The sequence below is a fragment of the Accipiter gentilis genome, chromosome 12, assembly GCF_929443795.1.
Source record: "Accipiter gentilis chromosome 12, bAccGen1.1, whole genome shotgun sequence".
NCBI classification, from domain to species: Eukaryota; Metazoa; Chordata; class Aves; order Accipitriformes; family Accipitridae; genus Astur; species Astur gentilis.
Window position 1 is genome coordinate 2,545,528 of NC_064891.1, and position 27,951 is coordinate 2,573,478.

Consider the following 27,951-nt stretch of genomic DNA (forward strand, 5'->3'; position numbering starts at 1 on the left):
TTGATAGTTATTTTTTGCAGATCCCTTGAGTTTTCAAGCCTCAAAGTTAACACAGTGTAAGGCTACAGACTTAACGCAGCTGTTAGGGCTGGGATGTGCAGACTCTGTGGAGTGGCCTGAGGTTTTCAGCAGCATCATGCTTACTCTGCAGTACAGACATATCCACAAACTCTTGTGTACATGTTTCTCCAGTTTGTGTGTTCCTCGGCCTTGCATGTTTCTGAGTTCAGCCCTACTCTGATAAGGGAAGCATTCAGCTTTGTAGATGAGGAAACTGAGTTCCAGTACTGAATGGGTGATTATTTTTTCTGTATAGCAGGTGGTGGTAGTGGGTTTTTTGCACTTTGGGATATAACTTTGCAACAGTTGTCATCTAACACCCATTGCACTGGAACTGAATAGCAGAATAGTCAGGATATTTCACTGATGTATGCACTTTACCTCCCCCCCCTTGGGGATCTCTTCTGTGTCGCATGCATGCTAACATCTGGAGTTCCTGGATTTCCCAAACACCACATCTGCTGTGAGGTTGTGCTTCATAGAACAGATAAAAGGGGTGGAAAACTGACAGTAGCTCGCTGATTTGAAACCAGCTCGGGTTGGAAATAACAGACTTACTGCATTCTGTGTGCTGCTTGCAGCCTTTTTGAAAAGTATTGAATTGATACCCAGCGTCTGATTCCTACTGGACAGGAGTCCATGCTGCTAAAACAGTTAGAGCTGGTGCTGATAACCATTGCTCCATGTGTTTATTTAGCATAGAGGTAGGAGTGAAAACTGAACTTTCTTCTTCCCTTCCAAGTCACAGTTAGATTATGACCATTGTGGAAATGTTCACATTACTGAAGCTCTTCAGCTCTTGCCTGAAGAGAGAATTCATTTTCGGTTGCTACTCTAGCAGTTTTTTTCCAGAGGGAAAAATGAAGGAGTGTGTGCAAAAGAAAGAGCAATTTTATACATCAGCTAAAGCATTCCTGCATACCAAGGATCTAAGTAATTTGTAGGGTTTTGTTTTGGTGACCAAGGAAAAATCAACAATAATATCTCAGAGAAGCAGCTATTTCATTGAGCTAGGTCATGGTTGATTTTTGAGTAAGTATTGGCTTATGTGCCTTTTGAACATATATGAGGGCCCAAATAATAGTGTACAAGTACTGAGCTATACAGTGCAGAGCTATATGGTACAGTGTATGCAAATGAGGGTTACGCAAGGGTAAAATTTCACAGGAACTGTTTTTTTTGTTGTTGGGGTTTTGTGGTTTTTTTAACAGTCCTATTTGCTCTTTAAAAAGCAATGCCTGAACTGAAATGTAATAGTCATTTTTCATGCCAATTAGTCCTGCTTTGATTTTTTTTTTAACAGGAGACTGAAAAAATTACAGAATTGTTAGGATGTTGTGTTGTGTGTGTAACATAAAATTTGCATGTTACATCACTTCTGTTTAGATTGCTTTGCAAAGTATTTGCTCTGTCAAAACAGAACTTAGACAAAATGCATGGCACCTGTGTATTCCCAATGGGTCTGAAATTTCACCATGTCCAGCCTCTTGAGCTCTGCCAAACTGTTCGCTCTTTATGTAATCTATAGAAGTAATGACTTCTAGAAGACATGATATCATATTGAAGTTAACAGATGGTACTGAACTTTCACACTGTTAAAAAGCCAAGCCACCTATTTACATGTTTATCCACGTAAAGGTATGCAGGCTCTGGAGATTTGCTTTACAGCCCTGGTTATTTTCCCTCAGATTTCACACACACACACACACACACACACCCGGGGGTGTCTTTTTCCAGACTTAGTTGTGGGTGAATTTTCAAAAAATGTTTTTGACTTTTCCTATCTGCTACTGGAAGCTAAAGCTGTATTATTTTGTCATGGGATTTCTGATTTGTTACAACAGCAGTCACACTTTACCTAATCCAGTAGTTAGTGGCAAGAGACAGGCTTAAAATAGAAGGTATCATGGTTGCAGGTTGAGTTGAAGCCATCTCTTAGCCCTCTCATTTCCTTTGGAAAGCTGTTGTGGACACTTGAAAAGTGTTTCAGGAGAAATTGATGTTGCCTCCATTTTTAAAATACAGAAGTATCTGAGCTAATAAGGAAGCATTGGTTTTAGCAATTCAGATGAGAACTCTTCTCTAAAAGGCAGACTTCCCGCATCATTTCTTGACAGCTTTCCATAGTTAACTGCATCCAGTTGACATGGTAGCTGTTAGCAATGGGAGGTTGGATTTTTGTTTTGAAGGCTTGATTTTTGCTGGTATATAATATCCTGCTCCTGTCCTACATTACTCATGCTCAGATCATGCCAACATTCAAATACTCAGGTGTCGGTTGAATAAAACCTTCTCTTTGTGCAAGGGAACCCAACTCCTCTGGACGGGAGTTACTCAAAAAACAGTTTGTTTTGCTCCTTTTCTCAAGGTTCATGTCCTTCGAAGCAGAGCAAATATCTGAGATTTTGAGCTCTTTGGACCACAGAACAATTATTTTTATGTAAAATAAAATGGATGCTTTGTATTTTGAAAGTGTAGATTCCATTGATCTGTTGCAGCTGTGTGTTGTATTTACATTTTGTATTTACATTACATTTTGTATGAAAAACAGAGAATTACCTGCATTACCTGTGAACTGCTTGGTCTCGGGTATTTTTTCAGCATGAGGCAGGAATTACTACCAGAAGGCAGCACAGGATGCAGTTCCCCCACAGCTACGTTGTTTTCCTTCCTGCACCTTCCCTCCCTGCCTCATTCCTTAGAAAGTAGAAACGTAGAAATTTCTGCAACAAATGAACTAGGGAGACTGCAAACAATGCATCTTCATTCTTTCCAGCACGGGACCATCCAGCACTGTGGATGAGGCAGTGATCCTATGGAAAAAAATAATAGGCAATTATTTATTAAAAGGCCTTTTCTAGCATGCACATAGTCCTACTTCATTTTATTTCACTGTAGTCTTCTGGCTGCTAGTGCCCCTTTTCCTGTTTACTGCCAGTTTTCAGTCCTTAACAGCTCCCAGTACCAGTCCTTAATACTTGGTATTATGCCTCTCCAATGCCTTTGTTGTTATGGCTTTCCAAACCAGATGTAAACAACCCTGGATCCAGAATACCAGTAGCAGGCCTTTGCATTAAACTTTGTGAGTCATAGGAGATGTACTTGCCTCTTGGGTTTGATTGAGGCTGTTTCTTCAGCCCATTCCTTCCTGCCATACAGACACTCGTTTTTCTTGTGCGAGGCATCATCCAGGTTCATGGATGCAGGGTACAGATGTAAGAAATCCAACTCTGAGAAGGTCTGCAATGTGGTGCTGGGTACCAGCATCCTTGGCCTGAAGCAACCACCGCGCAAGGTCTTGCATGTGTGCATTTTGTGGAGAGGACGGAGTGCCCCTCAGCTCCTGCTATGGGACATCTCTGATACCTAGTAATGTTCTGTTGGATGGGCTTGCAGATTCCTTCTTTTGCTTCCTCTGCTTCTTTCTCTCTTGAGAGATCAGCCTTGATCAGCCTGTAAACAAAGAGCTGATAAATAGAAATTGAATTCTAACAAGATCAGGTGAGTTATGTCTCCTCTTACCAAGGAGTCTCCAATTTGCTGCTGGTAAGTGGATTTGCCAGCCCCTGTTGCAGAATTCTGCTTGTTCTCAACCATTTTAATGAAAAATCCTGCAGTTCAGAGAAAATTCATATGCCTTCCAATTTCTGAGTCTGTATGGAACAATTGATCCATGTTTTCACAAGCTTTTTCTTTACAGTTATTAAGCCTAGAGACTTGAGCAGAGGTTTAGATTCTCTTCTAATCATCTTGGCTCTAGGAGCTGGGGGTTGAAGAAAAATGTCATGTTTTACAGGACTTGTGAAAAAATTGTGTGCCAGTGACACTATAAACCTTTATAGTTGTGTGCATTTTTCTTGTGCTACAGTAGTAAAATGAGAACTAATAACACATAAACCTATAGGTCTGTTCTATAAATTTATGGTGGGTAGATAATATTCAGATGAGCATGGAACATCTTTTAGAAGAAATCATTTCACATATAAAAGTGTTGTTTAAATTTTGTGAAAACACACACTTTACTACAGACAAAAGCTGCATATTTGAGCAAAAAACTTGCAAGCAGATACCTGAGGGAAGGCATTTTTGTCATGCCCAAGGATACATCTGAATCTCTATGTGTACTCTACACGTGTATATTTTTTGTCACGTAATATATTATTTAGTATCACAATTTACATTTTATCTTCCCCCAAATTTTATTACCTTTTTCTGCTGTTATACATTGCTTGTTTGTGTTGTTTGTAGATATATCAAAACTCTCTAGTCTCAAGGCTTATCTACAATAAGAAATAACTTGTGCAGAGGAGAGGAGCAAAGGAATCATACGTTGAAACCAGATTAACGGTTGACTGTGTGTATTCATGGTTAAGAACAAGTGTTTTCTCCCTGATTAGTCTAATAAAAATTTTAAAAAATACATTAAAAAAAATTGTTTAACTAGAAAATGCCATTTTATTTCAGAAAAAAAGGCAGCTCCACACAGAGTAAATCCAAAACAGTTGTTCCAGAATAACTGGGTAGACTAGCCCTTGCTGAATCTGCCCACTTGCTGCTAGCATAAAATTTCAGTCTGGTTTTGGTGAAGTACTATAAAACCACTTTTGTGGGTGGGAAATGCACAGATTTGGGGCTCTTCATTTGTGGTCCTGCAAAGATTAGTCAGAAGTTTCATGATGCGTGGTTACAGCTTTTGGAACTGCAGTTACCAAAAAAGTGATAGTAGTGTACTCTCCTAGTTCATGTTTAGTAGTGTAAATTTGGCCATGACTGATCGTTTCTAAACACTGTAGTCTTTGACACTGATCATGGATGTGTTTCATGAAATGCATATGTATCAAAGGTGTATCTAGGGGTGTGAATGTGTATGTTGAGAGAGAGATAAAAAGTTAAAAGTATAATTGTATATATAGGTATATATATCCCTATATATACTCACATATACATTAATATACACTTTTATATATACCTAGCTGTGTGTACTTATATGTGTGTGTATATATCTCAGAAATATAGCTAGGTCATGTGCTTGCATAGGGGAAGATAGGAGCCAGCACTCCCCTGTTTCTGCAAGCTGATTTTCTGGGGATTGAGGGAGGATGGAAAACACATCTATTTCTGTTTAAAACAAAAATGTTATGCTAAGAGCTTATGGCTTTAAAAATTTGGGATTTAAGATCCTTGTTTACTATGTTCAATGACTGCTGTGTTCTGCAAGTGCTACCATTGCTTGTGCTTCTTCTGCAGCCTCACCAGTGACCCGTATTGGGTATGGGCATGTATACCGTCATGGGAGAACTTGTCATCAGATGCCAGCTGCTCCATGGCAACTGACCTATATATGCTCTTATCCCACCTCAGATGTGAAGTCATTCACAGTACCTGAGTAAACTGAGTGAAAAGGGGCAGCTGGGGCTTGGACTACGAGTTGATCTCCAGAGCTCACTTCCAACCTCAGTTATTCTGTGATACCTTGGTGCCCCCCAGTAATACATGTGTGTGGTCCACACTCCCAACTTGGATTTGGATGAAAGGGCTTCACAACCTTAGAGCCTATCCCTGTGTATGCTGTAATTAGGAGGACTGATGGAGGTAAAAAGATGGACTAAAGTCCTTCTGAGCAACTCTTCCCTTAGTGAATATGTGCCTGTAGATCAGATGTGTGCATTTTTGTACTCTTTTCAGTTATAGCTATACTTCTCTGTAATTGAGTTAAATATTTTAAATCAAAGTCTGCATGCAAAATTAAGGGTCCTTCCTGGATTTAGGTAGTGGAAGACTGTGAAAAAGTTGACATGTCCAACATTACAAAATGGGTACAAAGCAAGTGCCATAATGTTTGTGATGTGCCTGGGGCAGAAGTGCCAATGCAGTACACACATAAAAAGAACATTTAAAAATGGCCACAACTGTATTTTGCCTTTAAAACACCATTTTGTTTGTTTAAAAAGACATTTCCCAGGATTCATACATGTCAGAAATAGTGACAAGTTATGTTCTTTCTTATGCTGTGATCCCATTATTTCATCAGCCAAGCATGGTCAAAGTGAATAACACAAGAATCCCTCCCCTGACTTTGTACAGTGTACATGGCTTAATTTCTATCCCTGGTGTCACTTAAGACCCTCTATGGCCAAAGGTGATTCTTTCTGAATAAAATGTAAAACTGATAGCTGCTCTAAGTTTCTATTATGAGATCTTAAGTTTATTTTCCCCAAAAAGTTTCAGTGAGCATCCCTTCACCTATTTCCATTTTCTTCAGAAATCACTTGAACTGTAGTCTATTATATCCACAAATAGAAATTGTCCACTTGAAGGACTGGAAAGATACTGTTTACTCTGTAGTCATTCTGTCTGTATTGTTCTCTAAAAATCAGGAAATCTCATTTGTTAGGTCTTAATTAATGTGCTCTTCAGGAAACCTTCAAATGTATTAAAGGTGTGGAGTTTTTTTTATACCTGAACTGTCTCCCCTTGATGATTAGCTTCACACAGGGGACGGCTTCTTTCATTAGGCTATCATCTATCTACTGTCAAGAGAAAACAAGTCAAACTGGCAGATTTGGGCAGAGCTGCCATTTAATGGTTTATGCACATTAACTAAATGCTGTGGTCTGGACTAATGCTGGAACTCTATGAGCTCACAGAGCATCCAGAAGTCAAGTACTGCTGATGTTTCTTCTACTGTGATCTCGGGAGTGGAGTCCTTTCCTTCTCAGAGCTTGCCGAGGTTATGTTTGAGTTGAAATGTGCAGCTCAATCCATGGACTGTATGCATTTGATTTCTGTATATGGCTGACTATAGTGAATACTGTAGGTGCCATTTCTATCCTTGGTGTCACTTCCCTCTCAAAATCCCTGCATGTGAGCATGAGAGGTACTGAGAAGTAAACTGTTCTGCTTTCTTACTGATTCTCACTTTTGAATGTGGTATTAGAATACTTTGTGGCCTCCCTCAGTTGTTAGTCCTGTCATTTAGTTATACACTGTTTCCCATCTCTGCATCCTATCATGGAACTGTCTCGGGACCTAACGTCATCTTCCTTAAAAAACATTGGTGAGGACTCGGTTAAAAACTTGTTGAGTAGCCATATAGACTGTATCAGTTGGATTACCCTTATGCATGTGCTTGTTGACTGCTTCAGAAAAGTCCAAGAGTTTTAAAGGTGGGACTTCCCTTTACACTATTTGACTATTCCCAAGCAGATCATGTTTATCCAGGTGTCCACTAATTCCAGCTGTTGTTATATTGTATTTTTCCTGGTACAGACATCAAAATTACAGGCCTGTGGTTCCCCAAAACATGTTTTAATGATTGGTTTGCAGCTTTTGGGTCTTCATGCAACAAGATAATCTTAAGTGAAGGTCACATACCACTAAATTAATCTGTTTCATTCTCCAGTGCTCTCTTGAGTGAATGCAGTCCCATCCTGGCAATTCGTTGATGTTAATTTTGATTATGGGTATCATTACCTCTTTTATGCTTAATTTAGTTTCAGACAGATCCTTTGCCAAGCTTCACCATGCTCCCAAATACGCACGTGCTCATTTGCCAGGGTCCTGGTACGAGAATTACATGTTTCTTCTAAGACGTGTACCATGCAAAGAGTTCTTTTAGTTCCTCCACAATGACTTGTCACCTGGAGAGCTCCATTTCTTGCCCTAGTATCACCTTGCCCAACTGGACTGTCTGGTGGATTTTGTGCTCCTGGTGGGTTGCAAGAAGGATTTATGGCTGATTTGAATTCCTTTCACTAGTCACTGCTTAAACTGTTTTTGTGTGTCTAATTGTATTTTTACCTTTAATTTGCTGGAGTTTATGGTCCTTGTGATTTTCTCCAGCTTGTAAATTCAGCTTTTGGAATGATGCCTTCTTAATTCTAGTAATCTCTTTTAGCTTGCTGTTAGTCACACTGGCTTCTTTCACTTTATCAAGCCCTTCCTCATAGTAGGTATGCATTAGCATGGCATTTCCAATGTTGTCTCTGTTAGTAGTCTTTGTGCTGCCTGTAAGGACTTAATTCTCTTAGCTACCACTTTTAGCTCACTGTTAAAAAACTTAACATTTTTTTTCATAGCTCCACTTTCTGAAGGTTTGTGTAGTTGTGCTGGATTATTTTAGCAAGTACTCTTCTCTGTAGAGAAGTGGAATCCAAGTATGTTACAGTCACTGTTAAAGGGCAACTTCTATTGCAAAGTTTTGCACCAGCTGTTGCTTGTTAATTGGTACCAGCTCAGTGGTTGCATTTACTCCTGGCCTCCCTAGCCAATTTCTTTGTAAAACAATCCCCGATACCATCCAAACATTTCACCTGTTAAGTCACCCAAAGCTGTTCTGTTTTCTGCTCTTGCTGCCTCTCTGATTTCTCTCAGCACATCAGTTATCATTTGCTAATACAACCCCATCATTGACTTCATAGGTTGCGTGGATAATTTAGAGTGATCGGTTTAGTTCTAAATGAAAAGAACTACAAATACTTATGTGCAAGGAGAAGTGTATTTACATAACCACTTCTAAAACTGTTGTGTAAGTTGACTGAGCAGGCAGCAGATGAACAATAAAAGGGGAGGAAGATGCCGAAATAGGACGTTGTAACTGATGATGGATGTGTCATTGATGAACAAGAAAATTGAGGTTATTTGGTGAGTCTTTTCTTTAGAATATTCATATTCTAACAACCGTAGCGTCTCAATTTTTAAACGTACTTAAAGGAAGTACAAGGTAAATTCTCTGCTTTTTTCCCTGCATTTTGCAAGGCTTTTCTTCAAAGGAACAGTGAAGTCTTACTTGATTCAATTATAAAGGCATTAAATTCTAAAATTTGCAAATTATCACTGTAATACAAAGAGAATATTTTGTATATTTAATTTTGTGAATTATTTTATATTTTGTGTTTGAATTTCATTCCAAAATACAAGGCATAAACATTTATTTCACAACGAACACTGGACCTGAAATGCAATTAGTTTGCAAGCATTGTTCCTAACAGAGTTTCTTCTGACCCTGCTTTCGATAAAATGAGTGAAGTGCTGGTCTGAATGTCATTTTAGCAGAGGGAACAGTCAAATTAATATATTCTGAGAAGCATTTATTCTTTTTTAATAATGTGAAAATCTTATGGACTGAAGCCTGGAAAGTTTCTAGTCGGAAGGGGAAGGAGGAAAAGCAAAATAAATATATAAGGATGGAGTGGGAGAAGTGGTAAAAATAATAAGAGATATAAAAAGAAAAGGGAATAAAAGGTTGTTAGCTGACTGTAGTAGGGAAAAGATTTTGACAGCAAGTGGAAAAAGAAGACACTGAAACAGCAAAAAACAGCAGAGTTTTGGTTCTCTGGTGTTCCAGTGTGCATCTTCTTCAGATTGTTGTATGCAGGCCTTCCCCAGTCATCTGGCATGCCTAGTTGGAGAGGAGCCTGTTGTTAACACTTTTTTTTGCTGCCAGAGCAACACCAAATTATTTCATTAAAAAGAAGGAACAGTAGCCTGAGCAAATAATTAAAGAACAGGATTCTATAGCTTCTGACACTGGCTGACAGGACAGATAAAGACGTATGTATTTGTGCTGGAAGAGGGGAGAAAGTTGTCTCATCCCACTCTCCTGGAGTGATAAGTATTTGCAGCTTGCGATTTGACAAGATTGATGGGTTAAGACTCGGGCTGCGGACTGTGCTGGCTGGCACTAAGCTGCTTTCAAAAATTCTGCAGAAACTTGGCTACCCGTGCCCCATTGCTCAGACTAGCAGCAGTAGCATCTGTTCTTCCCCATGCACTAAACTTGAATCACAGCTTCCAGCGTGTGATTTAACAAATAAAAGTTCCAGCTGTTGACATGAGAAAATCCTGCATGCCTGTGTGCTCAGTTCTCCAGCCCAGATGAGTTTGTGTTCTAGCTGGCAGGTGTTGCCAGCTGCTCCTTGGAGTACTAGAGGTTTGAATACTCTCTGATGACTTTAGTTAATAAAATTAGAAGGGCAGTTTCTTCATCTTGCCTTTGCCCCAGCAAGAGCCAGTCATGGCTCAGTGTCTCACCTCAGACTAGTCCATTTTTGACTTGCATTTCTGACAGATTCCAGGTGATGAAAAGAAGCAATAAAAATGGCCATCCTGGACACAATGATACTGTAAGTAATTCCTATGTAGTGCTCTGCCATATCTTTCAAGGCAGTATACATCTCCTTTCAGTGTTAAACAACATTAGCAGCATTCCTTTAGGAGAAGAGAGTGTGTCTTTACTGTCATTTCATCTTCATGTAGCTCAGCAAGCCACTACTCCCTCAGCTGCCAGCATCTATCACAAAGAAACAGTGTATACTTGTCTGCCTCTCTGTCAATCCATCTCAAAGTCCATCTCCCCCTGTCCTTGAGTGCTGCCAGAGATCTATTCTGTGCTTCTGAATCCAGGAAAACTGCAAATGCTGGTTCATGGTAGAAGCTCCAAAATTTCTTTTTCATATTGCAGTTCCATCCATAGCCAAACCTTCATCATCTACATGTAGAAATGGAAGAGATTCTTGTAAGGAACTGTTTCCTGAGAATACCACAGGTTTGTGAGGGGTGTTGCTCAAGTTCTCTGACACATCCTCTGTGGAACTATGTTACCAAAGGGGTAGTAGGTTAAGATGCATGCAAATACAGAAGAGTTGGGGGGTGGAAGGTGTTGCATTTTAACTCTTGTTTAGGAAGAGGTCAGGGATCTCTAGGGCCCCATTTATGGGACCTGCTGTTTGTGAAGTCCAAAGATTTCACAAGATCAGAGGTCAAGGTGGTGTTTCCATTTAAAGATTTAAGTGTCTCTCCCAGCCTTCTACCATTTCCCTCTTAGTCTCTGCTTCTTGGTCAGTCTCTGAAAGTAATGGCAGCAACTTAGTATGGAGCTATTAGGGAACTAAGCTTCATAGCTGCCTTTTCTCGTGAATCAGATTGATCTTTGCTTTTAAAGTTCATTCTGAATGTGGTTGCTGCCTTCTGTCTCACAGTATCTCTTTTTCTTCTGGCCTTGCTTTTAGCCCTTTATCTGCCAAGTAACGATGCTCTTTCAGGTTTGACTTTGTTTCCTTTTCTCTGAAGTAATCAATTTGATTTATTTTCTTTTTTATATAGCTACTGTTAAGAGAATAGCTTTCAGAGCTGTCCACATGGATTAAGGATATGCCTTCCTGGTGTCAAAGATAATAATCTCCATAATTTTGGAAGTCAAGTGTCATTGTCTGGAGAAACCTGCCGGGCAGGGAGACTGGGTTTTTCTTTTGAGATTTAATAAGGCTTTTACATGGTCATCTTCAAATATCCATCTTAAGCCTGCCTCTACAGATGAAACTTTCTTTTGTTGTGTGGTCCTGCAGTGCTTGCATGTTTTCTCTCCTGTCAGGAAAGATATCTTTGCCCTTTACCCTCTTCTGCTTTTGGGTATATCTTGTTTGCCTCCACATACCTACCTTCTCTGTGGTGGCACTGTTTCTATGCTAGCAGGAGGAGTTCCTGAGCAGAAAAGTGAAAGCACTCATTTCCTTTTCTTCCTTCTTTTAACCTCTGAGAGACAGAGACACTCTGGTTATTTCTTTGTCTACCTCTCTGCAAGACGATGCTCGTTATCTTTTCTGTCCTTCCCTACCCCAGGCATCTATGTGTTTGAAAAAGCTCTTCTCTCATAATCTCCTGCCCCTTATTTGTCAACACTTAGCCCAACTTGCAGTACAACAGGGTCACGATGTTAATGTGTAGACCTGATGCCAAGCCGTGTCACACAGTCTTGAGGTTCAGAGATACAGTCAGAAATTTGTATTGTCTCTCAAAGGTCAGATCTAATGGTGAAACATTTAGTAGTCAGTAGTTTGGACATTACAGCCCTCTGAGAAGGAACAGATTTGTATACTCACTGGAGATCAGGAGTAGGAGAGTCCTGGTCTGTCACCCAACTAAACCTTTTCCAAATGAGGGCTTATTCCATCAGTGTATTTGCAGTATTTTTATTCTGCTCTTCCTGTGCTTTTTAACTCTCCAGCCATTTTATTAATTCTTTACATTTCACCTTTATTATACATTCTTATCTTTTCCTCCAGTTTATAAACAACTGCCTGGTCTGGAGGTGTCCAACAATTTGAGAATGACATTCCAGCTGTGGTTTCTGCACAGTTGAATGCAGAGAGGAATGTTCCTTCAATCTGTGATCCACAAAGCAATGCTTTGTAGCTGGTACACATTTCTAAACACCTCTAGGAGCTATGCCATTCCTGATATCTGACCAGCTCTGGACTTCATACCATAACCCGGGTGGTATAATACCTGAATAAATTTCTAAAAGGTATTCAATTGCAAGGAAAAATTTCTTTTTGATGCAGACCACTTCTTTGTTCTCCTTCTGCCAAGTGATGAAATTAAAAGGAATGCAAGCATTTCTGTCTTGTTTTTTATGTAATCCTCATTCTCACCCAGTGATGCTCTGCCCTAGCACTACTGTGTAGGTGAAATCAAGCTGGTTTTGTCTTCACCTGTTTACAGCTCAAAACAGTGGATTTTTTTTTTTCCTCAAAGAGATCATCTGATACACCAGAGCTCTAAATTAAGATACTGAGTGATTTGCAGATTCTGAATTGGTGAGCTGTTCAGTTCATTTTCCCTGTCGCTAGCTGTTAGAAAGCACTATGTGAAATTTGTGATGTGATGTTTTTCTGAATTTTACTATACTAAGTCTGTCCTGTTCAGCAATCTAATTAAGTACTACTGGCTGTGTTCTGAAGATGAAGCACTTAAATTACCACTGGAAACACAGTGGAGTGACAAATGTCTTCCTTAAGCATTTTGTAATCCTTGTCCTTAGGAATTGGGTTTTGTGGTTTGTTTTTTGGGGTGGTTTTTTTTTGTTGTTTTTTTACATAAGAAAAGTAGTTTAAGCCTTTCCTCCCTGTGCTTATTTATCTTTCGAGTTCAAACTTGTTGCAGCTAGCTCATCTACAGTCAGCAGACTGATGTAACTTGTTTTCCTGGAGCAGCATCTATAAGTTTGTCCCTAAAAAAAAATTATCAACCATGAAATTAAATAACTCAGTACTGCTATAAAATGACCAAGGAAGTTGCACAATTTGTGTGGCTGAAGTTGACAAGCCATGTGGCTGATGAACAGAAGCACAGCCCCTTTCCTGCTCATTAAGAGCATCATTCTCTAGCTGAGATTAGGGACCTTTATTTCTGTAGTACCTCATGTGCGAGAGCATTGTAGCATGAATATAAAAGAATTATTTTGAGTTATTTGAAATCTGTGTTTCTAGAAGAAATTTTTTTCTATATGATGATATGTTCAGTCTTGGCAGTATACAAACAAATTTCAATGAGATATTTTCCCAAGAAAGCTTACGACCTAGTCTAAAAATGAAGGTGTAAGATGGGCACACTGCTTAAAATTAGAATGCAAATTGGTACCTGAGCAGCAAAGGAAAAGCCTGATTATTTCCACAGTGGAAGAGTTCAGGAATGTCTCTTAAGATTGTGATGTTGCGACTTGTTTTCTTACCCCATTAATCAGAATGATAGAGTGGCAACAGGAGGTATTCCACCACATGTGGAATGTCTTCCTGATGTACACTTATGATTGACACAGTTCATTTTAGAAGTCCGTAAGAGAGCAGCATTAGGCAGAAACAGACTGTTGTGATTGGAAAGAAAGATTATATCATAAATTCTAACCCAGTGAAGAGAGAGTTGTTGCCTGCTCAGAGTTTTTTTTCCTTAGTATGCCATATTCAAATGGTCATCTTGCCAGGAGTGAGGACACCTTTCAAAACAGTTTTATGCAAAACTGTGAAACAAAGGTCCCTTCTGCAATTAGAAACCTCTCTGCTCTTCCCTTAATTCAGAGGAGGTGAAACACTGTTTTGAAGGGAGCTTGTAAGACAAACTACAAAAGTTTAAGATACTGCTTTTATTGCTGCTGCTCTCTACAGGCAGTATGGTCTAATTAGAATAAAGGTTTTGTTTGACAAAAGTTAGATTGGAGTTTGCCAAATCTACCAAACCTGAAGATAGTTATAGACAAGGTAAAGAAGTCCCATATATTGAAGTCTACATGAAACATTTTAAAATTTCTCCTTCTCCCTCCTTTTTTTTTTTTTTGACATCATTCATCAGCAGAGTGTTGTAGAAGAGTTAACAATAAACATACGGGTGTCTTTAGGTATTTTCTGCCAAGTCATACTTGTTTGTGTAAGAGTCACTCTTACTGGTGCATACCTGTGTGGGGACCTTCTGAACATGAGAGTAGCCGTAATACGTCAAGGCCACAGCTGTCTCTCAAAATCAGGGTGTTGCCTCTTTATATGGGAAGTACATTCTCGCAATAAGATGAAATGAAATGATGGTAATTCTAAATCACCATATAGTGTTGTAAATTAGATGTACAATGAGACATCATATATTTGGTAAGATTGTTGTTTGTTGATTTTAATAGCCTTTGACATGACAACTTGAGAATGAGAGAAACACATTAAGATTGTTATGATAGCATTATGTAGAGATTTCTGTGGTAGAAGGCAAGAACAGGCAATATTAGTTCTTAAAACAGTTCCTGCAGCTGTTATTGATCATGGAGATAACGGATGATACAAGATCCTTCATAAGATCCCTCAGTTTAAAGTTGCCCATAAAATGGGGAATTCATAACTTCAATCTGAAAATGCAGCTTTCTTCTGAGGCTGTGGCAGCATTACCATCTGAGAGCTGCTGAAGACTCTTTAGCAAGATAGGAAGGGAAACTGATGGTGCTTGCAGCCAGTGCTCCTATGTTGCCTGTGGACAATTTGTTGAAACCAATTTTCTGATTTCAGTAGAAGCAGCTCAGCAGCCTGCAGCTCTGGTGATTCCTCAGGGCCCCTTTTGTTTGTGCAGGTAAACAAGGGGCAGCAAGTCCAAAGCAGCTGACCTTGAACAGGGATCATCAAATCAGCTGTTGGTGAAAAAGCAGTGTGAAAATACCTAAGACTCAATGAAAATAGTATCAAACTGCTGTATGTACGGTTTTTAAATGTAAAAAATGCATTTCTTGTATTCCCAGGCAACACATTTTCAAGAAGGCTGCAGGCAAAAATACCTGGTTTAGCATAAATTGTAGGTATACAGGTTGACAGTGATTGCCATCTTGTGTACAGTGATCTTCCTTGAAATGCACAGTACCTGCTTTGACTTAATTACAGCTGCCATAAAACTTTAAAATAATGTGAGCATCTCACATGAGGGTCTACTTTACTTAATAAAAGTGGAGTTATACTCTTTTTAATTACACTAGCAAGTAAGACAGTGTGATTGGCTTGGTAACTGTGAATGTGAGTCTTGGAAGGTAAGTGCCCTCTAGGGATTCCTGTTAGTAAGTCTCTTGCCAGGTATTGCAAGACCTGGGAGGAGGGGTTAATTGATAGCTCAATTAAATCTCTTTTCTTAATGTTAAGTGATCAGTTTGATACACCTTGCAGGTGCAGTATACAATACTGCTGTTTGTGATAGCTAGTTTCTACTTTTCTAGTGTTTCTAGTGCTATAATAAGCAGCATGTTAATTTTAAACATAAGTTTCTTTACTAGCATCATTCACTTGATTGGGGGGGGGCTAATAATCTCACAGAATGAGTAGTTCGTGTAGCACGGCATTATCTTTAGGTACTTCGTTTCTGTAATTAGCATACAAGCTTGTAATACCAGATTAGTATTTTTAACTATTAAATCTGTAACATTAATGAGTGCTCTTTCTCACAAGAAAGGAAAAGAAGTCCTTAAAAAAAAAACAATCACTGAGGTAGGGCCTTCCTGCTTCCTCCTTCCTGAAGCGTATGTAAGCGCAGCATTTATAAAAGCCTTTTAGGCAGCCTAAAGAGCAACTGGTAATGCTGCCTTGTGAGTCCTGATACACTAGGCCTGGATATCAGGGGGAGCAGCCCTCCAGGATCGCTGCTTCCACAGGTTGTATGGTTTGTGATTGCAGAGTTGAAACATGCACACTGGCAGAGGGCTCAGCCCTGTCTCCAGGTTTGGGTGCCGGGAGCATCAGTTAGCTCCTCCTCGGAGAGGCAGCTGCAGCACGGCACGCAGCTTCGCTGAAGCTGCTGTGGATCAGAAGGCAAGCACACCAAACATCAAGTGCCTGGCTGCAGCTAAATAACTAATTCCTGGTCTGTTGTGGAAGACGTGGTATTCTGTGTTCGTTCATGGGACTGTGGTGTCTGCGTTGCCTTGCTTGAGGAGAAGGAAGTAGCTCGCCTTTCTGAAAGGCTGGAATAGAAGTTGTCTGAAGATTTGGGATGTTGCTGTTTTGCTTCACTTCATTTCTCTTGCAACTATAAGCTTGAAACATTTTGGATTTCTTCTCTAATGAAGTTATTTGGCAAATACAGGTCTAATAGCCCTAGAAACAAAAAATGCACAGTCCCAGCTTGAGTCATAATAGTTTTCCTTTTAATTTTAAGCAGTGAATAAGACTACAGGGTTGATATATCTTTATTGAGAACATTCCAGTTAAAAATGCTTAATATGAGTAAAGCATCATCTTGGAAGTCTGCCATCATTGTTTTAGAAGTAGCATGCAGACAAGAATGGGAGTAGTTTAATTGCAGTGAGGTTAAAGGATCCTGCAGTGGTCCAAAGATTTAGTATTTGTTCCAGTTTCTTCTGGAGTTTAGACCTTTCAGTAGACTGACTTTTCCCCAGTCCCTTTCAGGTTTTCAGAGTTACTAATTCAGTTGATAAAAACTGGATTTAGTAACCAAGGCAATTGTCAGAATAAACAGTACGGAAGTATTCTGCTAAAGTCAATAGTGGTGTAATCTTTATCCACATTTTCATTAGTGTTTATGATATGCAGAAACCAGCTGTTTTATAATAGGGGCAGGTATAATACCTTCGGGATCAGTCCAAATTGTTAATTCAGTAGTAGAAGCCTTTCTGAAATAGAATAATAGATCCTAATGATTTGAATGGCCAAACACTTAAAAGATTTTACTTATTTTGTTGGTGGTGGTATTTTGTATTTTGGAGACACTTTAGGGATCTTTATGTTAGGAATGTTAGAGGTCCTTATTTTCAGCATAGATAATTCCAAAGATGGGTCTTATGGAAACTTGCATAACTGCTTCCCTAAATAAACTGAGTTACCCAGATGTTTTTCTTAGAGATGCCCTGTGCTGTCATTTCTGACAGTACAAGCTGCGTCCTCTCTATGGTACGCAGGACACTTGCTAGGTGTCAGAGTAGTGACTCTTTCTGGGCCAAAGTAGCTAAGTGTTGAGACTGTAGTAAAATATAATACAGACTACCCCAAGTTATGGTCATACTAAATATGTATTACTTCCTGGAAATCTATACTATTTATGGATATATAGCACCTGCTGCTGTTTACCACAGGTGAGACCATTTGTCTTGTTTTCTTAAATCTTGATAATAGTGAAATCTGATGTCTCACCCGTAATACTGTATAATGATGTTTTAATGCTGACAGTAAATCTGTACTTGGCTTAATACTGTGAGATATGTAAGTCTTCCTGTGTGTTCAAGCTGGCTTATATATGGGGTTTTAATGTAATAAAATTGTGTTGTTTGGTTGTGCACCACAAAATAAATTGCAACAAAGATCCCTTTAAAATCCTCTGCTTCTCAGCCTTGGGAAACAGGAAACAGCATCACCCATTCATGTAAGAAATCAGTTCCTTCGGACTGAGACAGCACACAAAATTTGTTTCATAATAAAAAGCTTTTAAAATAAACTTCAAGGGGAATTACGTTGTCAACGTCAAAAGCTTTCAGTTAAAACTCTGACAAATTAGCTATGGAGAAGGGTGTTATTATTACTCTGCTATTATGCAGCAAGGTGCATTACTGCTGAAGATGTGTGTTTTGCAGAAAACTGCATACAGTTTGCTCCACATGTCTTAGCACAGTACAGAATATGCACGGCTACTTGTTTGGTGCAGAGCTGAGGACAAACATTCTTGCTATGGGATAGATGCATTATTTCTTGTTCTGTAGTCTGCCTCTGGTGTACTTGTTGCAACAAGTGTACATACAAGCAGTTTTATAACCTGTGAGTATGCAGCCTGAACTGCATAAATTTGCTCATGAATTAAAAAAACCTCCAACCTAGCATTTTAAAAACTAATTAAATTACAGCATTAAAAAGAAAAAAAAAAAAACCAAACAAACAAAACCCAAACAAAACAAAGTGGGGCCATTATTTAAATTAACTTTAAATTATAAGCTTGTTATTGCCCTAGGAGATACCTGGCTTCTTCCCCACCTTAAGGAACATTTATTTGGTTTGACAACACGAACACCATGCTTGTGCTTTGTATTTGTTAATTTGGCTAATCACAGAAAGGAAGTGTAACTTATTTTGATCCAATGTGTAAGAGAAATGAAGTGAACTTAAATGGCAGGAAGTGCAGGACTTCAAATTTATGTGGCTCCCATTCTTCATCTTGTTTTATTTTACTTTGCAGTCCACTCCTTTACACCTAGCAGCAGGCTACAACAGAGTTCGAATAGTCCAACTTCTGCTTCAGCATGGTGCAGATGTGCACGCAAAGGACAAAGGGTATGTAAAATGAATTTATTTATTATCTGTTTTCAGCGGTGGTTTTGTATTAATCAAGATGAAGAATTATTTCTCTGTTTCACATTGCAGTGTAATCTCCAATAGTTGGCTGAGAATGTGATATTTCCTTCCAAAATCTCAGTGTGAATCATCATAAATAAACTTTTGTTAGAGCCCCAATAACAGACTAGCTGTGATTGCACTTGTTTTAAGTCGTCATTGCGCCTTTAAATTTTTTTCCAAACTTTATTCTTTACTTCCGTGCACAAACTACGCTGTGAAATCATGGACTAACAGTGTTATTTGAGGGAGGGCGATGGGGAAGAGATACATGGGCATAGTGGAAAAAATGTGCATTGAAAAATTTACTTATAGTCTTAATATCTCATTGTATATATATGGATGCAATTCCAAGTAATATCAGTAACGTTCATGTGCTCACAACTGGTGGTCCTCAAAGACCTATCTTGATTGATGTTGCCAGCAAAAATCAAGATATAGTAGAAGTTAAGCTATTCTATTCTTGCAGTAAGGATGGTAGTTATGTAAGATACCAACAAAAAGTGCACAGCAGTCAGAAGTCTGGAATGATACGTGTTGTACATTGTTCTCAGCCACACATTTCTGAACTCTAAGGTGATGATTCTCATGGTGGTCTGATAGGAAGGCTTAGTCCTAACGTTGTAGAAATTTGGCCACTGGTTAAAGGCATGCCTTTTGTAGTCAGAGTCCATAGAGGTAAGATATTAATAAGTGTGTGTTCTGTCTCCATCAGCAAACTTGAGGCACTTCCTATATCTTCATTTACTGAGTCCAGGCTAGCATTAAAAGAGATTTTAAATTAAGATCTTAGGGTTTTTTCTTTTTTTTTTTTTTTTTTTTCCTTTTCTTTCCAAAACCAGTCCCAAGCATACTTAAACTCTTGACGATTGATGAATTGTAGCACTTTTGTCTGTACATTCACCCCTGAATGGCTTTTTGATCAGAATTGTTGTTAAATGCATGGTGGCACATTATGTAAGTTAAAAAAACCCAAACACAGTAAAGCTGCATGTAATACCTATTCAGGTAGATCCAGCATTGTTAAGCAAGTTTTAGGTATTTCACACCTTTCTGAAATTTCAGCATCACTTGGTAGAAAATTCCAGTGTAGATGCTTTAATGAGATTTGATCTCATCTGCTTGGAAAGTATGAAAAGTAATTCAAGTTGAGCTTGGGGCGGGGCAGGGGGGAGGGGGGGGGGAATGGTACACTTACTTTGTATTAAACTTAAAACCAACCAAAACGTATTCAGAAATGTCTGACATCCCAGTAAGCTCCCACTGTTTTTAGCAGCATCACACATTTACAATCAGTGTGGTGTTTTGGTTTTCCTTGCTGTTTCTTATTTATACATAATTTATAAGTAAATAGGCTATAAATAAATGTCATTTATCATTTATGGAGCTAAATTAGGTTACACTGATTTCATAGACCACTTAAGATTCTCTTCAATGGGGTCACTTCAGAGAGAGTCCTGAGGAGCTGTGCTGCATCTTGACAATGGTCATCGCTTCTAGTTACTCCCAGAGAGGACCACAGCCAAGGAATCAGCTCTTTCTCCACTGGCCCTGTCTTTGCCTTACTGCTATTGTGTACAAAGTCACAATGTGCTGGAAAAGAAAAGGGGAGGGTATGCTGCAGAAGTGGCCAGGTGGATTGCTGCAGTGACTGTCTTTGCTGATGAGACCTTGAAGGCCTCAGTCCTCTTAGATGACCGTCATTTTGGAAGAGGGCAGGGGTTTTTTTGAGCGCTCTGCAGACTGGATACTATCTGTCTCTCTCACGCATACAACCATTGGTTGCAATTAAGAAAAGTGACGATGGAAAATAGCAGTTTGAAAAATTTCCCCCAAACAAATTTCCCTCTCCTGTGACAAGTGCAACGCTGCTTCTGAGAGTATATACCTTAAAATTAGGTTTACCCTGTTGTCTAGTGCATGCTGTCCTAATGCTTTTTGCATTGATTTTGCAATTCCGGGAATCATCCCCTGTATTTTTCATAAATGGTGAAGGGTTAATTATTGTTTTCAGTTTATTATGCATCCTGATGTTTGTTGAGCCATAACTAGCCTGTCTTGCTTGGCTTGAATTAAACTCGTTTTGTTCTCTGTAATAATTGTCCTCTTTGCGTCTCCCTTTCAGTGCATGAATTTTTTTATTACATCTTGTGCTTGTGACTAGATCCCTGTTATTTACTTTACTAGTGTCATTTTTAGATATGGCCTCCAGTAATATAGCTGTACAAAAATTACAGGGACTCTCTTAGAAGTATCTTGCACGGTTAAGTAGGTTGTACTGTAAAAAAAGGGGAGTAAAATCAGGTCATTCCACAGTCTGGAGCAGTAATTTCAGTCTGCTTTCTATGGATATTTGTACATCTTCATAATATACCCAGGAGTTAACGTTAGCATTATCTGGGGAGTTTTGCCTTTCGCATAGCACTTTAAACAAACAGGAATTCATATTTGGGCAGAAACAGAACACTGATTTCTCTTGAGCAAATTGAATGTGGAATGGGACTTTCCTCCCCCCCCTTAATAGCTTCAAGAAAGATCATTTCAAAGCCAATTAATGCTAATCTTAGTGGCAGATTAAACATCTGTGGCCTGTTAGGATTGAGGAAAAAAAAAAAAACCCAACATTTTAATGCCAATCTTAAGTAACACGTTGTTTGGGAAGGTTAGATTTTTTCTATTAGTTTGTGAATCTTAATTTTTAAATATTTGCATATTTAAATATTTTAGATTTAATTTGATTTCTGTTCATCTCTCAGTAGAGAGAAAATTGTTCCTCCTTTAAAAATGCTGCTTAAATAAATTTGTCATTTGCCTTCTTCCATACAGTGGTCTTGTGCCTCTTCATAATGCATGTTCATACGGACACTATGAGGTTACAGAGCTGCTGCTTAAGGTAAGCAGAGTGATGGAAAGTAGATTTAGATGTGTTAGGTGAGAGATGAACTGTTCATACCAGACATGAAAAGGAAAATCTTCCTGCCCCCCCCCTCCCCCCCCCATAGTAACATTTTTCAAACATCCTGTATGTCCTTTCAGAGGTCTGAACTTTACATTTTTCTGTGGCACGGTATATGTGGGGGTTTTCCCTACCTAGTTTCTTTGGACAGATAGTAGAGTTTCATTTATTTGAATTTTTCCATGGAAAAATCTGTTCTACTGAAAAACTAGTTCATACAGAAATTCTATTTTATTTTTTGAGGATTCAGCAGTGGTTTTGTTTATACAGGTATTTTTATAATTAATTTTTTGTGTATGTGTTCATATATGAAAGAATGGAACCAGTTTCTACAATGAAATGAAAATCTGTAAGCTTTTAGTTGTTGATGATTTCTTACTAATATAAAGCTTTCTTTGCTGTGCTAGCATGGTGCCTGTGTGAATGCTATGGACCTCTGGCAATTTACCCCCTTGCATGAGGCTGCTTCCAAGAACCGTGTGGAGGTCTGCTCCCTCCTGCTGAGTCACGGTGCGGATCCCACATTAGTCAACTGCCACGGCAAGAGTGCAGTCGATATGGCTCCAACACCTGAGCTGAGGGAGAGGTTGACCTGTAAGTGTTTTCAGACTGGAAACAGTTGTCAGTGGGTGTAAAGGGGTGCTTTCCTTTCAAGCCAGCCCTCTCATCCTTCACAAGTAGATGCAAAGCAGCAGAGTAACTGCAGCTGTGCCTCTCAGTTTGAAGTACACAAATAACTCTAATATACCATTTGTGATACTGCCTGGTTTTCTTAGGTTTAAAATGTTTAAGGCACTGCTGAATCAGTGACCATGGGGGTTTTTATGCTTAAAGTCCAGTTAAGTCACATAGGAGCCTCTATATCGAGCGAGGCTCTGTATCATACTTAGAGTAGCTTCTGGAAGGTAGGTAGCTTCGGTGTGCAAACTTGGACATGGAAATTCCAGCACCTTCTTTTGTGGTCTTTGCAATCCTTATGGTGTTTACAAAGCAGTGTTTCAGCTCATAATTTGAATTTGTCTTCCTTTGTTTGCCCTCTTTTGAGGATTTGTTTTCTTATTGTTATAAACTGTGAAAGATAATTAAATGAGACAAGTATGGAAACAAAGCATTATGAAGTTACAGAAAGCTCTTTCTTGAGAAGTAGATTCTGAACTCAATCATAAATAAGCTTTTGGGTTTGTCTGTCACCTTTCCAGTATAGCAGAAGCCCCCTGACACACTAAGAATCCTGCACTTTTCACAACCACAGTTAGTCAGGTTGTTGTCTGTCACTATTCTATGTGAAAGTGGTGAGATCATGTGCAGCAGAAAACTTTGCTCTAGGTGAAAAGAGGAGGGAGTTAATATCTTTTAGCTACTTCTCTACTCTCTATTCTGGGAGAGGTTAATTTACCATTTGTTTAAATTAGCAAGCAAAAACAAATTATATTAAAACTTTGTTTTATTTCTGTGTTTATAGTTTCTGGAGAGGAGTGGGGAAACATTCATGTCCATTAATATCCACTGAAATGTGTGCACAACTGTGAGCATTATGCCAAATTTGACAGTATCTTAATGGGACATCCTGTATTTGCATACCCAAAATACCATGTTTAGTCTATTCTTGAGTTCTTTGGTTTTACACCTTAGGAATAATATTACATTTATTTGTTATTTCAGGATTTATTTGTACTTGTGCTTTGAGTAATGGTCTGTTTACAAAGAAATTTGAATTTTATTTGAAATGAAAACTTAAAAGTTATTATATTCATTTTTATTTCTAAATCCACAAATGTACTGGATGTTAAAACAAGGGTGGGAGAAGAAAGCCTCTCTTAAGCTTAGCATTTCAAGCTTGCCTATGAAAGAAAAATACTGATATTTTTACTGAGATTGAGCGCTTTTTTTTCCAATTCTAGTTCCCAGGTTCAGACATCATTCTTGCTAACCTAACTTTCATATGTACGTTTTAAGAGAAACACTTTTAGTCCTTTTCAAATTCAGAATGATTTAAAACTAAAATGAACTAGCTGCTGAACTGAACAAGATGTGACACTGAAAATAACAAAATTACCTCTCCATATTTGCAAAGATATAACTGCTATCAAAAGCTGTTTCATCTCTGTAGCAGGCTGGATCCAAATGCTTAGCAGGGTAGCTTTCTTTAAGACCAATAGTTCAATATTTTATATTTAAATGATATATATTATTATATTATATATAAATTATATATATTTATTCAGGCTTTACCTTGAATTATTTTAGTTGTAAATACAGTAAGGTTTTTGAAAAGCAACTGTAATGTTTCCCTCTGAAGAGCATTTAATAGCATTGTGCGCACTCAAACACATGCATAGGTCACATATGCATTTAATATCAGGTGGCTGGAGGATAAGAGGGAGAAAAGCTATAAGGATTTTACTCAAGGAGTCACTTCCCGTCTCCTTTAGAATGTTCATTTGGTTTCAATAAACCATGTTTCATGTTCTATGTCCCAGGTCAGCTACTATCTGAAGATGTACAGAAATACTCTCATTTCCTCTTAATTGAGTATAGCTATCTTTCAATAACATTTATAAATGTGACATGTTGCTGAATATTAAATGCATCTTTTTCCTCTAACAGATGAATTCAAAGGACACTCTTTACTGCAAGCAGCCAGAGAGGCAGACTTAGCCAAAGTGAAGAAGACACTTGCTTTGGAGATCATTAATTTTAAGCAGCCACAGTCGCATGAGACTGCACTGGTGAGATTATACAGTCAATCCATTTGTTTTATGATAAATGTGGTGGTAGTGCTAGTTGAGTAGTTTTATTTCTACACTATGAAAATACATTCATCATCTGAGATTGAGGATTTGCCATCAAGCACTTTATATATTGAAATTAAATCACCCTTATTGAAAAAACACCATATAATTTTTTATCACTTTTTTCCTTCTTCCTGGTAGATTACAGAAGGCCTCCAGCCACTCCTCACCTGTTCATTTTTCACTTCTCTTTTGCTCTTTTTCCCATCACCCTCCTTTTTTTATTGGTCAGTTGCTGGTTTTTTTTCTGGAGTCAAATTCTATTCCAGTGGCCCAGTACTTCCTTAATGTTTTATGTAGGCAAGCTTGGATTACAAATTTTCTTCACAGGGTATGCAAAATTATGTTGCTAATAGATGCTAGGTATATATCACAGGGTCTTATAGGATTAGAATAGTACTGACAATACCACATTAGCTATGGAAACAGCGGTCTTTGAGACTTCCCTGGCAGTATCCTGCTCTTATTTCATTGTTTGAGGAAGCAGTGGAGGCAAAGAACACAGCCAGTATCCCAGATGCAGTGAAGGTGTTGAAGTTGAGAGAGACTGATGGTATTATTAAAACCATTACAGTTATAATACTTTATTCCAGTGGAACATTTTCTTCACAGTGGTAGGGCTCAACTGCAGGCATACAACTGCATATTTAGTGTTACAAACGTTGTGATTGTGATCAGAACATTGTGTGTTGAGTACCAAGCATCCATATGCTCTGTTTTCTCCATGGAGGACTTAGCATCCTAGCCTGAACTTAGAACCAAGACAGAGAAGAGATATTTAGAGGCTGAGCACGAACACAGTAGGAACTTTGGGATGATGTTATCTGTTTCTTCCTGACTATATCAGCTGCTGATACGTGGCATCTCTTTAGCTGTGTAATGATCACTTCGTAGTCCTGTGGTAGTCTTTGCTCTTCTCCACCTGCTCATTCTGCAGAGACAGCTAGGCCAAATGGGATATTTTAGCTCTATTCATGTCCTTTGGTTCACTGTTCAGTAAGTGTTTGACTGGGATTTCTCAATTTTTGCCTCCCATACTTGAGATTTCCAAGTGGTCTCCCATCCAAGTGGCAGGACTTAGCTTCCAGGATCAGATGATGTTATGTACAATTTAACTGAGCTATTCCTGTCCTAAGCAGGGTATCTTTTACCATGGGGCACTCGGATCTGTGCCCTATTACCCCACAAAGGCCAAAGCAAGCACCTGGTTTATGTTTTGTGTTGCTCTGAGGTTTGGCAATATTTCAGCATTTGTGTTGCTTTTAGTGCTGGTTTATCATATTGACAGGAAATACAGATAGGTTATTAGCTGCAAAGCCTCAAAAATAGTACCACTCTTCAGAGCAAAAGTTGATCTTAATGTTTATTTACAAAGCTTGCCTTTGCAAATCTTGGACATGCTCTGCTGAGGAACAGCAGCGTGGAAGCTTGAGTGGCAGTTACTTCATAGTGAAGGCTGAAACTGGGCAAAAGATGATTATCAGTACTATTGCTACTTATTAGCGTTCTGCTTGGGGTCTGTCTCATTGCAAAGGCTGTTGTTTTGCTGTTGGAAAGTTTGAGAACTCTGTTCCAGGAGACTATCTGCTTTTTATGGGTTACTGGTTTAAAACATGGGTAAACATAGAAACAAAAATACTCAAAACTGTCTCCTATTTCTCATAGTCTGCTATCTTGATCCATCCAAACTTGAGACAAGCATTTCCGGACTGATTTTAAAGCATGATGTTCAGCTTATGTGGAACCATGCTTGTAGTTTGAGGCCTCAGGAGTGCATTGGTAGGGCCGCTGTTGAAATCATGTCAGGACAGATTGAGTCTAGTCACTGCAGAGGATCAAAGAAGCGAGCACTTTGTTCCCCTCTTTTTTTCTGGGTGCCGAACGCACAGACAAACCAACAAGCAGACCCCAGCCACATTCAGGAGAATAGGTAAACCTAGCAAAGGGCCGTATGGTGTTCCCACAAGGGTAGGCTTGAGCATTGAAAGGTACTGTGTGAAATATGGCTCTGTCTCATCGCATAGGAAAGAAGGTACTCTAAAAGAACTTTATTGCCTGTTTATTACATAATTTGTAACTGGGTGCATAAAAGAGTTGCCAGTAAGTTAACAAGTTCAGTACACACTGAAATAGAAGCAAAAACAAAGCAACATTCAAAAGTCACCTTAATCTGATCACAGCAGCAGAATCTTAATGGACCTCTTTGGAATCCCTCTGTAGAAAGTTAGGCTGTTTCAAGCCCTTTCTCTTTACCTCCTTTGTGCATTATGTGCTGGTTTTGTCCTGATATCTTGTTCATATAGTTGGGAACGTACAGCTTTTTTTTGTAAGTGACAAATAGCTTTAAAATGAAAATTGTTTTTCTGAGTAGAATAATTTAGCATTGATCAGTAGCTTGTATTTTGTTTAGTATGTTATAGTTTCGGCAGAAATATGATGGATTCTGTTTGTAAATTTTGTGGTCTGATGTTCAGCAGAATAATTAATGAGATGAAGTCATGGATCTTAAAGCTCTTTGTCATCTGTGTAGTTGAAATATAATTTATATTTACTTTTTTGCAGCACTGTGCTGTGGCTGCTGTGCATCCCAAGCGGAAGCAAGTTACAGAACTATTGCTCAGGAAAGGAGCAAATGTTAATGAGAAAAACAAAGAGTAGGTTTCTGAAATTTTTCTATTTTCCAAAGGACTCTGTCATACAAGGAATGTAAAACTAATTTTTTTTTTTTTTTTTGTAGTTTCATGACCCCTCTGCATGTTGCAGCTGAAAAAGCTCATAATGATGTCATGGAAGTTCTACATAAACATGGAGCAAAGGTAAATATACTTAAATATATTTTAATTAAGGCAAAAGGCAAGAAGAGGGGTTATATCGGTCAAATACAGTGTTAATTGTTATGATAGTTGTTGCTTTTTTTTCTGTATGCCTTGTGCTTCTCCTGTTAACCTTGAACTGTGTTTTTCTTAAATCAGTACAGGATGTTCAGGTCTTCTCTCCAGGTAACTGAATACAGGCTTTAGGAGTCAGCTTACTTGTTTTTAATGAAACTTGCTACTCATTTCTTATAAATGTGGTCATCTAGGTGCTTCTTGTTGATTTATCTTGTTGGCTCAGAAATATCCAAAGTCTGAGGTTGCTGACACTGAGCTTAGTAGTCTAGTGCTGGGCATCCCTTAGCCCTTGCTTGCTTCTTATTCTCTTGGTCAGATTGTTTTGCCATGTCCTTTAGCCACTGATAGCTGCTGACCAAAGTAATTTGTGAGCCTATGGTGAAGCTTGCTCAGAAGCACATGGTTCAGCAAGTTATTAGTTAAAGGCAGAGGAAAGTATAACTTTATTTAGGATGTCTTTTAAGCATCTTTCAGAAGTATTTCAGAATGATCTTTCTCTTGAGTTTTAGCAGCAAACTTGACATTCATGGCAATTGTAGACTTAGCTACTTAATTTTCTCAGAAACTCTTCTTGATGGGTACTTTCTTTGCATCGGTTAAGATATAAATGATCTCCTTATTTTTGC

General features: G+C 38.6%; 1 protein-coding gene across 4 annotated transcripts in view; it reads left to right on the plus strand.

Annotated features, from left to right (window-relative positions):
• The window catches only part of TNKS (tankyrase), a 139,652-nt gene that overhangs the window by 79,211 nt on the left and 32,490 nt on the right, over positions 1-27,951 (plus strand). For all 4 annotated transcript variants that reach the window (XM_049814538.1, XM_049814539.1, XM_049814540.1 and 1 more), the window contains 6 exons: positions 18,532-18,626; positions 21,513-21,579; positions 22,050-22,236; positions 24,250-24,371; positions 26,997-27,088; positions 27,172-27,250. In XM_049814538.1, the coding sequence (XP_049670495.1) occupies positions 18,532-18,626; positions 21,513-21,579; positions 22,050-22,236; positions 24,250-24,371; positions 26,997-27,088; positions 27,172-27,250 (642 nt within the window). The remainder of the gene's footprint in view (positions 1-18,531; positions 18,627-21,512; positions 21,580-22,049; positions 22,237-24,249; positions 24,372-26,996; positions 27,089-27,171; positions 27,251-27,951) is intronic.